The sequence below is a fragment of the Squalius cephalus genome, assembly GCF_949319135.1.
Source record: "Squalius cephalus genome assembly, chromosome: 21".
Taxonomy (NCBI): Eukaryota; Metazoa; Chordata; class Actinopteri; order Cypriniformes; family Leuciscidae; genus Squalius; species Squalius cephalus.
The window spans coordinates 889,080-905,190 of NC_137142.1; the positions used below are offsets into that span (position 1 = coordinate 889,080).

A 16,111-nucleotide genomic window follows, 5' to 3' on the forward strand; every position below is an offset into this window, starting at 1 on the left:
ATCTCAGAGTATTGAGCTGCACAAAGATGCTAGGTTAGTTCTTCTGCAGTGCTTTTGTTAAGTTGTTTGTCCCTGCAGTAATAACTCTGTGACTAATACTGGTGTATAGCAGGTTTCAGTGGAGTAACTGACATCAGGAGCGTCAGATCGACGAGGCGTGACTGTGTTTGGCCCCTCAATACCACAGAAATCATCCTGCGGTTGGAAGGAAACCCTCCAAACCGGTTTGTGCAGGTACGAGGACGCTGAGATTTCACTTGTGACTCCAGCAGAGCGAGTCAGGTGTGATGTTTCCTGTTGCTAGTGTGACTGTCAGTGATGTGTTTCAGTGAGCTGTGTGCTGCTCATGACTGCACTGAGTGGACATCTGGGAGACTCAGGAGTGAAGCACGTTGACGCCAGAACTGAAGATGCACCAGGGACGCCTGCGCTTGCGGCCATGGCTGGAGGAACAGATCGACTCGGGCAGATATCCTGGAGTCGTGTGGCTGGACGAGGTCAGATCTGATGCTTGACACTGATAGGGTTTGATTCATATCACTGTAAAACAATTATCGTGATTTTAACGGTAAAAGACTGTTAATTGGTTAACAAAAAGTTTTTGTACAATATACGGTGAATAACTGTGATAGATCTAAACGTACATTTAAAGTAATTTTACAGTAAAACACCGGGAAGTGGAAGTGAAAAAGAACAAGTCATTGATTTATTTACAGTGAAAAAAAGTAAATTGACATTCCTACAATTCCCTGCGTGACACTTCACATTTTTAATGTTTTTTTGTTGTTGAAATAACTAAATTTCTTCTAAGTTTTTTCTTATCAGTTATGTACATTAGGGTTTATGTTACATTTAATGTTGTCAAATGAATGTTTATTGCATTTTTTAAATGTCATTGTGTGTTACCGTGATGGTGTTTAGTGTGTGTGTGTGTGTGTGTGAATGACACTCTGCAGCTTCTGTATATCAGCATTAACTCTCTTGTGGAAAAGCTGTTTGATGAGCTTTGATTCATAACGTGACTCTCATCACCGCTGTGATTGGTGGTTGTGGCTGTCAGTGTATTACAATTGTTGTGTGTTGGTACAAAACAAATATTAATACTTCAATAGGTTGGTAAATTAACATTATATCAGATAATTAAATACGGTTTACTGCAAATTTAAGTTAACTCTGTAAAACCTAAAATGTTGCTACCGTATTTTTTACAGTAAATTCCTAGCGACCACAGCTGACGTTTATTTTACAGTAAATTTAACGGAAAGATTTGAACCAAATCACATACCCTTCTATACAGATCTGAAGAAAAGGCTTGATAAAGTTCTATAGGGCTCTATAATCTCTTTGTTTGTCTAAGAGTGTGGATATTTCTGTGCTCTCTTTACACCGCAGTCGGCCAGAGTTTTCCAGATTCCCTGGAAACATGCGGCCCGGCACGGCTGGAACATCGAGAAGGACGCGACTCTGTTCCGAAACTGGGCGATGCACACAGGTAAAGCGACGGATGTCTCCGATTACAGCACATGTTAGAATAATCAACAGTCTGACTCTGTAGCTTCATTAAAACAAATGTTTCATATCATGTTGATATCTGTGAAAAATTCAGCCTAATCTTTCATCAACAAGATTTTCTTCTTCAAATATCCTTTTTTTTTGTTTGTTTGTTTACATTTTAATTCAGTTGTGACACTCTTTTATTGGATATTTGGTGGTTCCATTGAGATAATTTATTATCAATAGAGCTTTTCTTTACACTTTTAAGGTTCCAGAAGATGGTTTTCATTTGCCAAGAACCATTTTTGGTTCCCCAAAAATCATTTCAGTGATCAGTTCCTAAAATAACTTGAGAAGTTTATTGTATGAAGAAAGTTTAATAATCTAAAGAACCTTTTGTGGAATGGAAAGATTACATGGATGTTAAAGGTTCTTCATGGAACCATCAATGCCAGGAAAGAATCTTTAATTTTAAAAGTGTACAGTGGACACAGTTTTTTTTCGATGGTCCACTTAAGTATGGTTAATTAGTATAATGTCTAAAGTGGACCATCAAAATAAAGTGTAATATATATATATATAAAAAAGATTCTATTGCGTTGCTACAAAAACCCTCTTTTGGAAACTTTATTTTTAGTGTACTTGCAAATTGCCGAAAATGTATCAGAATAATAGTTACACATTTTGAAGAATAATAATGCTTTCTGTTAACAATCTGCTATTTACATGCATATTAGCATATTCATTGAACATTAGTAACCAAATGACACCAGCTGTGTTAAATTTGTCCAGGTTTTAACCGAGTGACTGCAGATTTGCTGTAGGGTCATTTCTCACTTGATGTTTCGAGTCTACTAGAAACTCATCCACAATATCTGATTCCAGACACAGCTGCCCCCAAAAGCATTTGGACACTAAAGTGGCACTAAAAAGTGTCTTTTCATTAGATACAAAATATCCAACCAAGTGGCACCAGAGCTTTTCTCAGAATTAACTTCACTTTTCCGAGTCACTTTTAACCAGCTGATCTCGATGTGAAGAGAATCATAATAACTATTATCATGTTCAACATGTTATCAAAGACTTTTTGTCCTCTTTTTATTGACCAATATATCTATTGCTTGATGTTTTAATAAGCTAACACACTTTATGTTGTGAAATGCTTGACTAAAAAGGTGCTGTATTTAAAATTAATGCTATACATTTTTAATTGCTATACATGTCTGAATACTTTCTGTGGTCACCTCTCATCAGCTTCTCAGACTGTTAACATTGAGATGAGAACAGGTGAACCTTCAAGATCAGCTCATTTAATGCCAACGTATGCAACAATGTAAACTGCATGCATTTTCACCAAACACTCTGCAAATATTGGTTCTTTTCTCAAAATATTCTTAGAGAAGTTAAATAATGCAAGCAATAATCAACTTGGCCAGGAATACAACTAAATTGTTCAGAAACTAGTACTGTAGATCCTGACAGCCTGATGCCAATCATGCAAACAGCTCTCCTTTCGTGGATTTTAGGGAGATACAAACCTGGCATAGACAAACCCGATCCCAAGACATGGAAAGCAAACTTCCGATGCGCTCTCAATTCCCTGACGGACGTCAAAGAGCTTCAAGACAAAAGCATCAAGAAAGGCCACAATGCTTTCAGAGTTTATATTCTCCTTCCACACAGCAAAACAATAAAGAGACGCAAAGGTATTTGCTCATATAAACTTTCTGGATAACTATTTAATATTTCTAGTTTAAACAAACATATAGTGACAGAAAAAATGCAACTGTATACGTATTTACATTTATTGATTTATCCAAATATTATAGAAGCTTGTTTCCGTCACGGAATAAAAAGGAGGAAAAAGTCAGAATTGCGAGTTATAAACTTGCAATTGTAAGAAAGTCAGAACTGCGAGATAAACTTGCAATTGCGAGGAAAAAGTCAGAAAGTCGCAATTCTGACTTTATAACGCAATTCTGAGATCAAAAAGTCACAACTGCGAGATATAAGCTTACAATTGTGAGGAAAAAGTCTGAATTCCGTTGCGATAAAAAAGTCAGAATTGCGAGATATAAAAAGTCAGAATTGTGAGATATGAACTTGCAATTGTTAAAGTCAGAATTGCGAGATAAATTTGCAATTGCGAGGAAAAAGTGAGCATTGCGAGATATAAGCTTGCAATTGCGAGGAAATAGTCAGAATTGCGAGGTATAAACTTGCAAATGCGATAAAGTCTGAATTCAATTGCGATAAAAAGGTCAGAATTGCGAGATATAAACTTGCAATTGTTAAAGTCAGAATTACGAGATAAATTTGCAATTGCGAGGAAAAAGTGAGCATTGCGAGATATAAACTTGAAATTCTAAGAAAGTCAGAATTGCAAGATAGAAAAAGTCAGAATTGCGAGATATAAACTTGCAAATGCGATAAAAAAGTCTGAATTCAATTGCGATAAAAAAGTCAGAATTGCGAGATATAAAAAGTCACAATTGTGAGATATAAACTTGCAAATGCGATAAAAAAGTCTGAATTCAATTGCGATAAAAAGGTCAGAATTGCGAGATATAAGCTTGCAATTGTGAGAAAGTCAGAATTGCGATATAAACTTGCAATTGCAAGGAAAAAGTCAGAATTGCAAGATATAAACTTGCAATTGCGAGGAAATATTTAGAATTGCGAGATATAAACTTAAAATTCTGAGAAAGTCAGAATTGCGAGATATAAACTTGCAATTGCGAGGAAAAAGTCAGAATTGCGAGATATAAACTTGCAATTGCGAGGAAATATTTAGAATTGCGAGATATAAACTTGCAATTGCGAGGAAAAAGTCAGAATTGCGAGATATAAAAAGTCAGAATTGCGAGATATAAAAAGTCAGAATTGCGAGATATAAACTTGCAAATGCGATAAAACAGTCTGAATTCAATTGCGATAAAAAAGTCAGAATTGCGAGATATGAACCTGCAGTTGCGAGTAAAAGTCAGAATTGCGAGATATAAACTTGCAATTGCCAGAAAAAACTCACAATTTCGAGAAAAAAGTCGAAAATAATTTTTTATTCCGTGTTGGAAACAAGCTTCTCTACAAAGTGACTTTCAAAAGCAATTTGTCAAATATAGCCAACAATGCATTTACTACCAATATTGATTTGCATGAAATGTTCCTAAATGTGATTTGGATCAGTTTTACTAATGCATAAATAAGACTCATGTGATGTAACGTGTTTCTCTTCAGCATTACGGTGTTTGGAAACCGATAGTAAAGCAGCGTCGCCTCCACCACCGACACAAAGGAGCTTACCGCTGGAGAGATTTACAGGTACTTACCAATGACAGCTGGCAAACTCAAACACCAACCTCCGTCCACAGTAATCTGAACACATCTTTCCCGTGTGTCTTCAGAGGCCTTCTGGAAGTTCTCCGACGATCGAGGCGGTTCCACAGCAGAAGCGCTGAGAAAAGAGGATCTTCCCAAGGGATTTGAAGAGGAGAGACCGGCCATCTACTGCTCACAGGGTACAGTACTGATCTAAACTCTTGTCCACAGTCGAGGACGGGACAGTAAAGGGTTAAAATGACTGACTGCCTCCGCAGGACTGCAGATGAACAGAACAGAGGAGCACGAGCAGACAGAAGCAGTGCTGAAGGTAAGATGGACTATAATAAACACTAACAAACAAAAGTATAAATTAATGTCTTCATGGGCCATTTTCACAGGCAGTGATGAGATGTTTCCACTGTAAAAACATTTGCACTTTCATAAAAAAAAAAATAAAAAAAAATCTTATGCACATTTAATATACTTTGTGTTTTATTAGCCTGGCATTAAATTTGTCATCTTTCTCTCTTCTGACCAACGTAATCAATCTCTCAATACTTTTTCCTCTTTTGGAAAGTCATGAAACTAGGAAAGCTTGTTTCCGCCACAGAATAAAACATTTGAAAAGATTTTGCTAATTTTTATCTCAGAAATTGCAAGATATAAAGTCAATTGCCTTTTTTAAAAATGTTTATACTGTGGCAGAAACAAGCTTCCATATTTAATGGCTCGGTTTTTTATTTTGCTATTGGAACAAATGGAAAAGCAAAAATAATGGGCCTCATTTATAAAACTATTTGAAGTGGAAAGAAGGAGAACTGCAGGTTTTTGGAAATCTCGCCACTCTCAAGTAAAGGATTTGGATGTTGATTGCTGCTCTTTTATATGTTAATGACATTAATTACAAGAGGAAAATCTAAAACCATTCAGCTGTCAGTCTCAGGATCATTTCTAGGACGGTTTCTACAGAGCATTTTATAAACGAGGTCCTGTATTCGTCGTAGTTTCGGTTCATCACTATTGAAGTTTATGACAACTTTTCAGTGCCTGTATTCTATGCAAGCTTAATTGTTTCCGCCACAGAATAAAACAATTTTAAAAGATAATTGCGACTTTTTATCTCTATATAGAAATATAGGGGAGACCATGGACAGTTGTAACACTTTTTGTCATTTTAGCAATACATCAAAAACCATTTATACTGGAATAACCAATTTGTTATATTATAAACTTCAATCTGTCAACTTCTGAAACAATGTATTTAAGTTGTTTTATGAAATATGTACAGGTTGCAAAATTGATTTTAATACAGTCTCTCCACTGTTACAACCGTCCCAGTGTACAGGGACGGTTGTAACGTCTAAAATATACATAATTAATCAATCATATACTCAAAATGGAAAATATTATTTATCAGTCATGTTATTGTGACTATTCATTTAATGTTTTTAAGGAATGATTACCTTTTTTTCATACTACATGACAAAAAAGAGGTGAAACTGTCAAATTATAATACAAGAAATTTATTTAATGGGTAGAACACCTCAAAAAAGTTTAAACATGAACTCAAACATTTTAATTTGCACATTAAAGCTAAACTATGCAGGTTTTTTTAGCTTGATTAGTTTTTACAATATAAATGAAACTTGGTTGGTGATACTGGGACGGTTGTAACGCCTAAGTATCACCAACCATGTTTTGATCTCATGTGAGCTAGCTTGACTGCTAGTTTGACACTTGTTAGCCATTTCTATTTGTAGTTTACAAAACAGTGATTCTAATAATACTTGTTTGAATTCATAGACATTTGATCCTATAACAGCATCCAAAAAAGTACATCAGAAAAAAAAGTATTTTTTTTTTTACCTCAAATCAACCTTTTTTTATATAACTCCGTCAAGAAGTTTCAGATGTGGCTCCCTTTTAGCAAGAATGGAGGGAAACTAACGGAGCATGAGCACAGTGAGTGACATCACTGTAGGTTATTTCTGATTGTTGGAATTCAAAGTGTTACAACTGTCCCTGGTCTCCCAGCAAACAACCATCTTTTTACCAAGCCAGTACATCTCTCATAATGCTGTATCATCATATTAGACAATCTTTTTGTCAGCTCGTTTTCTGTCAACATGCACAGGTTGTGTATTTCTTCTTGGGTCTGGATAGTAGACCTCATTAGCTCAGTGTTTGAGTGAGACCGTGTGCTTTTCTCCTGCAGATTGTGGATCACCTGAAGAACTTGGATCACTGGAGTCCGTCGTACGAGAGCGACCGAGGCTGGAGACCCAACTCCATGTGGATGGGGTGCCTGTGTAAGAGAACATCTGCACATCCTAAACTTGTGCACTGGAGAACTCAATGATCACACCAAACAAACCATGTGCTCATTCTCATTAGGTAATGTAGATGTGCCACTGAAATCTGTGAACGCCTCTGCTTTCAGGTGAGACGATGGAGTTTTCCGGCTACTCCTTCCAGACAGACTGCAACATTCACAACACCTCATCCGGCCAGTACGACTGATCAACACAAGCTTCACACTTCACCACTTGCTCTATCAACGGAAGGAAACGCACATTCATTAATGGACACGAGATGCTTCCTGAATGATACTGAGTTTACAGTTGGGTCACTGATCATAGTGACACGAGGTTCCCAGAGAAGATATTAGCCATTTTATTTTCCAAGTCATTAAATAAAGTTCATTTTGTGGATTCATTTGCGTGTCGCCCTCATTCCCAAATGAACACGAAGGACAAAAATGTGATGAAAGGTTGAGAACCGCAGGAACGCTCGATCCTGCCCTGCAGCGTCTGGTGGCCAATCCTGAAGACCTTGATTAGCTGGTTAAGCGAAACTGAATGAAAGCTCGTTTCCATTATGAACTTTAAATGTGGTGTTTTTAATGTGCTTTAAGACAAAGCATGTGTAAGTTCATAAGTCGACAGCATTGCTGAGTATTTCCTCCTTAAAACTGCAGTGAACCAAAGACAGTCTCAAAAACACGCTTTGAAATCGCTGGTGTTTCTGACGTCACAAACTACCTTGTAACCAATCAGATCAACGTGTGATCGTCAACCAGTGGATCTCTGAGCTGAGTGAGTGAGTGGAGGCGGGGCTCATTTGCATATTCATAGAACCGCGCATACTAAATGAGGCGAGGGTGTCGAGTTACACTCAAGATATTATAAGGCAAGACGACATTATTTTCAAGGAAAAAACATTTAAATATGTAATTTTGGTGATTAAAGATGAGTTTAAAGGGATACAAATTTACTAAAAGGGGACTTTAACAAAAACTGACCTTTAATCTCAAAATGCTGACTTTACATTCCTCAGGATTGAGACAATTCTGACTTTTTCCTCTGTTTTTTTAGTTTGTGACAAACTCGTAATTGCGAGTAAAAAGGTTAGAATTAGAAGTTATGAAACTCGGAATTGCGAGAAGAAATAAGGATTTTTAATTTCATTCCCATGGTGGAAACAAGCTTGCATAGGATTAACTGTAAAATAAGGCTTTTCTCTTTTTCTGTTATGATTCAGTCTCTGCAGTTTTGAATCATGTTAGAGTATAATTTGATTATTTTCTAGTAAAATGAAAGAAAAAAAATGGTTTGCAATGTCACACTTCATTCAAGCCCATGTAAGAATACGAGGCAGAGAATCTGACCACCTTGAGCAAAACAAAGAAAAAGCAACAGTCGCGGTGTAGTTTCAACCACTTTAATATCAGTGGAGTTCATCATATAAATAGCACAACTGCAAGTAAAAGCAATCAGCCTATTTAATGGGTCGTAACACTCCAGTAAAGAGTGAATATGAATGAAAGGGTAGTAAAAACACGACAGTCCGTCAGACCATCACAGTCGTCCATCAGTAATCAAACGCCCGACTGAAGCTTCGCTTCTGAGCGCCTCCTCTTCCCCGTTTCCCACCGGAGCCGTTGTTGCCCTTGAAGCCGAAGGATCGTCCTCTTCCTCCTCCTCCTCTTCCTCCTCCTCGTCCTCGTCCTCCTCCTCGTCCACCGAATCCCCCGAAGCCTCCAGGTGTGCGTTCGCCGGTGAGACGTGTGTTCTGCTCCATCTCGGGGAGCTCTGTGGCGACGACGAGCTGCCAGCGCCGGCCGTCCTGCCATTTATCCTGCAGACACACACAAAACAGCGTTCACTTCCTTGACCAATCATTTTTGCCATTTTTTCACAGATGAAAACAAAACAAAAACTAAATAAAAAACAGTTTTGAATGACAATAACTATGACGAAAATCTGTTGACATTTTCGTCAACGAATAAAAACTAGGAGAAAATGTTCGGCAGGGAGGATTTGGGAATAGATTCAGTCAGAACTGATGTTAAAGGTGCAGTGTGTAAGTTCTAGCAGCATCTAGTGGTGAGGTTGTGAACTGTGGCCGACAGGAAGTGATGTCGTCGTCTGAGACAGCAGAGAGTAGCCAGTTAAACAATGAGGTTTCTTTACAAAGATAAATTAAGAAATGATGTTTAATTAATTATTCAGTGAAACGATATGTTATTGTGAATATTATTGTCACTTGTTCATCATTGTGTCAGTGTTTTCTTCGCTGACGTTAGCTCGCTTCTTTACACGAAGAACAACATAGTGACGAAACGCGTTTGTCCGTTCAGGGCCACCGTAGAAACATGTAAGCGGACCCGCGGTGTGTGTAGAGAGAAACGACTCATTCTTAGGTAATAAAACCATAACGGTTCATTATGTGAGGTCTTTATACACCACTGAAAACATCGTTATGTTTATATTGCATTTCTGTCAACAGATCCTCCTAAATATTACACACTGCACCTTTAATTTCATTATTTTCATCAACGAAATTTCAGACGAAAACGAGACAGGAGTGAGCATGCGCTGGATACACGTCTCGTTCCAAACGTTCAAACATGTAAACGTCTGGGAGAAAGAGAAGAGCAGACGTATCGCTAGATCTGAAGAAGCGTGACGCAAACAAACTCTATTCGGTACGGTTTTCACACACACACACACACACACACACACACACACACACACACACACACACACACACACACACACACACACAGAGCGTGCAGCCATGCACAGAGAAAACTACACAGCGCGCGCGAGTCCTGAATGAGCTCTTTCGCGTCTGAATGGACAAAAACACAGTTACGTCTAAATGTCCGTCTTGGAGAGTCTTCACGTTAACAGTCGGTTATGTCTTTACAGAACGTAAACCGTTGCGAGAATAATATCGGATGTGCATTTGGTGCAACTGGATCCGCACATTTGGTCAAAATGATTTCATCGACTAAAACAATTCAGATGACTAAAATATGACAAACTCTTATAAGTACATTTATAACAATATACTCTGTTTTATTAGCTTGGTATTAAATGTGTCATCTTTCTCTCTTCTGACCAACGTAATCAATCTCTCTGTATTTTATTCCTCTTTTGGAAAGTCATGAAAGTAGGGAAGCTTGTTTACGCCACAGAATAAAACATTTTAAAAGATTTTGCGAATTTTTATGTCAGAAATTGCGAGATATAAAAGTCAATTGCCTTTTTAAATTTTTTTATTCTGTGGCGTAAACAAGCTTCCATATGAAACTCTGTTTTTAATTTTGCTATTGGAACAAATGGAAAAGCAAAAATAATGGACCTCATTTATAAAACGTCCATATTTATAAAAACTGTATTTGAAGTGGAAAGCAGGAGAACTGCAGCTTTTCTAAAGGATTTGGATGTTGATTGCTGCTCTTTTATATGTTAATGACATTAATTACAAGGGGAAACTCTAAAACCATTCAGCTGTCAGTCTCAGGATCATTTCTAGGACGGTTTCTACAGAGCCTTTTATAAACGAGGTCCTGTATTCGTCATAGTTTCGGTTCATCACTATTGAAGTTTATGACAACTCTTCAATGCCTGTATTCTATGGAAGCTTAATTGTTTCCGCCACAGAATATTTTACATTTGAAAAGATAATTGTGACTTTTTATCTCACAATTGTGAGTTTATATCTCAATTCTGACTTTATAACACGCAATTCTGACTTTATAACACGCAATTCTTAAATAAAAAGTCAGAATTGTTAGAAAATGGCATTTTAGTCAAAAGACTATGGCTAAAACTAACTCAAAGTTTGCTGTCAAATGAACACTGACAGAAACAAGCCGAGTCAGCAAGCAAACACAAACACACACACACACACACACACACACACACACACACACGTGTCTGTTGACAAGCCTGTGCTGGTGAAACCAGAGCGAGTGGCTTGGGGAACGGGAATCAGCTGGACGTTTGTACAGACACGTCCCCCGAGTCTCGCTTTACAAACGACTCCAAACACACATACCTGGATCTCTTTCAGTTTAGCGGCTGGGACGTCGAAACACACACCCTGAGAGAAACACAAACACAGGACACGTTACAAACGGCATCTTTCCCATACAGAAAATCAAGACCATTTCCACGCAAACTCTTCAGAACAGAAGCAGAACGTTGAGTCTCACTGCTAATTTAGTTAGTTTACATTCTAGCGTGATGTAGAAGTATTTCACAGTGATCATCAGTATATCGTGGGTGTTAAATTACATTTTTTATACTTTATATTTTAAAATAATGTAATATATCAACAACAACATAGGTCTGCAGCAAGTCCTTGATAAACCGATCATAGATGATTGATTAGTCAGGTCTGTGCAAGGAGAAAAAAGGTGCACAAGAAAGCTTTGCATTCAAAAGCTTTAACATACTTTTATTTGAACGCTTGTAAGATTTTCACCAAATTCGAGCCGGATCATCTTCAGCCCATGCCAGCAAAAAGTTTTTGATTTCGCATTGATAGACAAAATCATTTTTGTATACCGCATAAAAAATGTAATAGCATGATGCCAATCAGCATCTGAGGCTGTATCACAGAGATTCGACACTGTAGGAGCTTTCACACCGGATATAGGAACTCAGTTACAGGAATGAGCCACCAGGGTGTTTCCCCGAGAGCTAATGTTCCCTTAGGAACGTTTTCCCGTTGCGTTCGCACCGCCAGCAGGAACTCTGAAGTGACGTGAGACGCGCTTCTTGTTGTGACTTATTCTGACAGCGCGGCGGACCTTTATTTTGAGAACGCCAGAGTCTGAGCAAACAAACAGCGCTCGCATTCTCCGTGTTCATTAGTTTACGGTAATGGGATTATAATTAATTTCCTACATTTATAAATGACAATAACAGGTTTCTGTGTTCAGAGGAATGTGTGTGTGTTCCTACAGACTAGAGATGTGACGGTGATAATATTCTCCCACCGGTTAATCGACTTGTGACAACACCGGTATTACCGGTTTCATCGTGGGGGTGGGGGGTATAGAGTGATGTTTTTTTATTTTTTTACATGGCGTCAATTCATCATTCGTATTGAGTTTGATTGACATGCGATCTGACCAATCAAATTCCACCATTTTTGTGCGATAAAGCAGTCAGAAGAGTTATTGATAAACTTCGGTGTATTTGAACTTGGCTTTAACTGAGGCAATCTGTCACGACACATTAAAGAGCCAAAAAACGGTAGGCCTATTTTATTTTTGTTTGACTGACCAAATTCGAAAGTTGAGACTTTGTTTCATATTAAATATTACCTGCTCGGTCCTGTCTTTCAGCGCGTTGTCCGTGTCCTCTATTTTTCACTGCTTGAGATTATGTTGAGAACAATAACGCCCTATTTGAGTGTATAGGGCGCGATTTCGGATTCAACCACAGTGTTTGAATGGTGGGTTCGTTATTATTCATGAAAAACGCATGTTATTATTTCAGCACTTCGCGAATGGACAGCGACTCTTAAGTATCACGAATGCGTTCTCGCGCATTCATGTTAAGTGCATTTTTTGGAAACGCGCGTGGAATTGCGGCGTGTGACGAGCGTAACCTTGCACATAGAGAACGCTCTTAAGATCCAAGATGCATCGTTATCGGGAAACCCGGCCCTGGTCTCCGCACTAGCCTAACTGAAAACTATGAAAGCCGTGTGGCCAACCGGTAAAAAAAAAACTAAAAGAAAAAAATACATTAAAGAAACTATTCCCTCTGATTTTGTTTCATTAATAAAGTTTGACTAATCGCAGCAGTCTCACATTCGTTTAGAGCTCGTGTGAATTGCACGTATAAAATGAAGTTAACGAACAACCTCGTTCCATCAGGAAACGCCACATGAATTTCACTGCGCTTTATGAAGAGTTTTTATTTTGCGTAAAGAAGCCGTTCGCCGGAGATGTGTTAAAAGATTCATTCATGCACACAAGAGAGTGTATTCATGATTATTAGGCTACCGGTATACTAATTCTCCTGGCGCCGGGTCTGAGTGAGTAATTTACTCTCTTACATTTGTTCTTTGATTAACATTAATGACACTCCATCTGACACGCGTCCCATTTTCTCACAAATCTCTACATTCATTTATGATATTATTTAAATCATTTGCTCTTATGAGAACACTCGACAAAACGGACATTTTGGCATAATTTGTGTGTGTTATGTTTTGTTCAAGGCCGAAAAGAGAACTCGATACTGACGCGCGTCTTTTCCGTGTGTGCGTGTGTGCGTGTGTGTGTAATAGGCAGGACTTACAGCGCGGTCTCTTGTTTTGTCGCGCTGGAATGGTTGAGCGTGATCATACAACGCTAGTCAACTGGTGACAGAAAATACGGATACTGCGTAATTGCTTTAATTTTTTTTTTTTTTTTTTTTTTTTTGCGGTGCTGCGGTGGTTAAGTGATGCAACCGGTGTTGCGACTGAACACCGTGTAACACCGGTAACACCGACTATCGCGCCAAGCCTACTACAGACCAGTTTGTACTTGTTTCATTTTATTTTTTATAATAAGGTTCATTAGTTGACATTAGTTTACTACCTTAGTTAACATGAACTAAGAGTGAACAACACTTCATAATTTATTAATCTTAGCTAATAATCATTTAAACATTTACTAATACATTATTGAAATCAAAGTTTGTATTTGTTAACATTAGTTAATGCACTGTGACCTAACACAAACATTGAACAGCTGGATTTGTATTAACTAACATTAACAAAATATGATAAATACTGTAACAAATGCATTGCTCATTATATGTTCATGTTAGTTAATATATTAATAACTAATGTTAACTAATGAACCTTTACTGTAAAGTGTTACCATTTTTATGCAGATTCGGTGAGAAGCAATATTCATAATGTGTAGTTTAACTTACATTGGTAAATTATCAAGCATGAAATTAAGTGTGTGTAAAGCATGAGAAGAGTGTGTGAAGAGTGTGTAAAGAGTGTGAAGAGTGTGTGAAGAGTGTGAAGAGTGTGTAAAGAGTGTGAAGAGTGTGAAGAGTGTGTGTAAGCATGAGAAGAGTGTGAGAAGAGAGTGTAAAGAGTGTGTGAAGAGTGTAAAGAGTGTGTGAAGAGTGTGTAAAGAGTGTGTAAAGAGTGAGAAGAGTGTGTGAACAGTGTAGAGTGTGTGAAGAGTGTGTAAAGAGTGAGAAGAGTGTGTGAAGAGTGTGTAAAGAGTGAGAAGAGTGTGTGAATAGTAAGCATGAGAAGAGTGTGTAAAGAGAGTGTAAAGAGTGTGTGTAAGCATGAGAAGAGTGTGTGAAGAGTGTGTGAATGAGAAGAATGTGTGAAGAGTGTGAGAAGAGAGTGTGAAGAGTGTGTGAAGTGTGAGAAGAGTATGTGAAGCATGAGAAGAGTGTGTGAAGAGTGTGTGAAGAGTGTGTGAAGAGTGTGTGAAGAGTGTGTGAAGAGTGTGTGAAGAGTGTGTGAAGAGTGTGTGAAGAGTGTGTGAAGAGAGTGTGAAGAGTGTGAAGAGTGTGTGAAGAGTGTGTAAAGAGTGTGTGAAGAGAGTGTGAAGAGTGTGTGAAGTGTGAGAAGAGTATGTGAAGCATGAGAAGAGTGTGTGAAGAGTGTGTGAAGAGTGTGTGAAGAGTGTGTGAAGAGTGTGTGAAGAGTGTGTAAAGAGTGTGTAAAGAGTGTGTGAAGAGTGTGTGAAGAGTGTGTGAAGAGTGTGTGAAGAGTGTGTGAATGAGAAGAGTGTGTGAAGAGTGTGTGAAGAGTGTGTGAAGAGTGTGTGAATGAGAAGAGTGTGTGAAGAGTGTGAGAAGAGAGTGTGAAGAGTGTGTGAAGTGTGAGAAGAGTGTGTGAAGCATGAGAAGAGTGTGTGAAGAGTGTGTGAAGAGTGTGTGATGAGTGTGTAAAGAGTGTGTAAAGAGTGTGTGAAGAGTGTGTAAAGAGTGTGTGAAGAGTGTGTAAAGAGTGTGTAAAGAGTGTGTGAAGAGTGTGTGAAGAGTGTGTGAAGAGTGTGTGAAGAGTGTGTGTAAGCGTGTGAAGAGTGTGTGAAGAGTGTGTGAAGAGTGTGTGATGAGTGTGTGAAGAGTGTGTTAAGCATGAGAAGAGTGTGTGAAGAGTGTGTGAAGAGTGTGTGAAGAGCGCGAGCACCTTCTTGCCCTTGAGGAAGGTCATCCGCCGGATGTGTTCGTCGATCTCCTCTCCGAGCTGCTCCTTCAGCCCTCGCCAGGCGAAGCCGATGTTGTGCATCTCCTGAGAGCAGTTCAGTGTCATGGTGACGAATCCCTGAGAGAACAGCAGACCGGTCACAACCATTCAGAGATCAGATTCCCATCACTGGGAGAACTCTCACACTCACTCTCACTCAACTCACTCACTCACACACTCACTATCACTCTCTCACACACACACACTCTCTCACACTCTCTCAACTCACTCTCTCACTCTCTCACTCTCTCACACTCTCACACACTCTCACACACTCTCACACACTCTCACACACTCTCACACACTCTCACACACTCTCACACACTCTCACACACTCTCACACACTCTCACACACTCTCACACACTCTCACACACTCTCACACACTCTCACACACTCTCACACACTCTCTCTCTCTCTCTCACACTCTCTCACACTCTCTCACACTCTCTCACACACTCTCTCCCCCGTGACACTGAAGACTGGAGTAATGATACTAAAAATTCAGCTTTGATCACAGGAATAATAGTGTGTGGCGTTATTATATGGTGTGTGATATAGTGTTGGGATAGTGTGTGTGACGTACAGCGTCGGAGCTGATGAGAGATCTCTGCTCGAGACTCGTGGCTCCTGAGATGTGAGCTAGCGCTGCTGCTAGCGCCTCCACCGCCCCGCGCGCCTCGATTAGCTCATGAGCCGCAGCGCGGAAATGCTCCACCGCAGACGCTGGAACCGAGTCCAGGAACCTGAGCGATAAACACACACACACACGTACAT

At 38.9% G+C, this 16,111-nt stretch overlaps 2 protein-coding genes across 6 annotated transcripts in view; one reads left to right on the forward strand and one right to left on the reverse strand.

Moving 5' to 3' along the window:
* Positions 1–8,622, forward strand: irf1a (interferon regulatory factor 1a). Of its 2 annotated transcripts, XM_079855466.1 has the most exons (10): positions 1–33; positions 113–234; positions 330–497; positions 1,393–1,492; positions 3,021–3,200; positions 4,732–4,815; positions 4,899–5,012; positions 5,091–5,143; positions 7,031–7,124; positions 7,256–8,622. In XM_079855466.1, exons 3-10 carry the CDS (start codon positions 411–413, stop codon positions 7,333–7,335), a joined length of 792 nt encoding a protein of 263 aa, XP_079711592.1. In that variant the 5' UTR covers positions 1–33; positions 113–234; positions 330–410; the 3' UTR covers positions 7,336–8,622. The 2 variants fall into 2 exon arrangements, with proteins under 2 accessions (XP_079711592.1, XP_079711591.1); XM_079855465.1 differs by lacking the exons at positions 1–33; positions 113–234 and having other exon boundaries at positions 250–497.
* Positions 8,520–16,111, reverse strand: part of ddx21 (DEAD (Asp-Glu-Ala-Asp) box helicase 21) — a 27,235-nt gene continuing 19,643 nt past the window's right edge. For all 4 annotated transcript variants that reach the window (XM_079855456.1, XM_079855459.1, XM_079855458.1 and 1 more), the window contains exons 13-16: positions 15,921–16,080; positions 15,280–15,414; positions 11,164–11,208; positions 8,520–8,952 (exon numbers count right to left, since the gene is read on the reverse strand). In XM_079855456.1, coding sequence (XP_079711582.1) covers positions 8,686–8,952; positions 11,164–11,208; positions 15,280–15,414; positions 15,921–16,080 — 607 coding nt within the window. In that variant the 3' untranslated portion in view covers positions 8,520–8,685. The remainder of the gene's footprint in view (positions 8,953–11,163; positions 11,209–15,279; positions 15,415–15,920; positions 16,081–16,111) is intronic.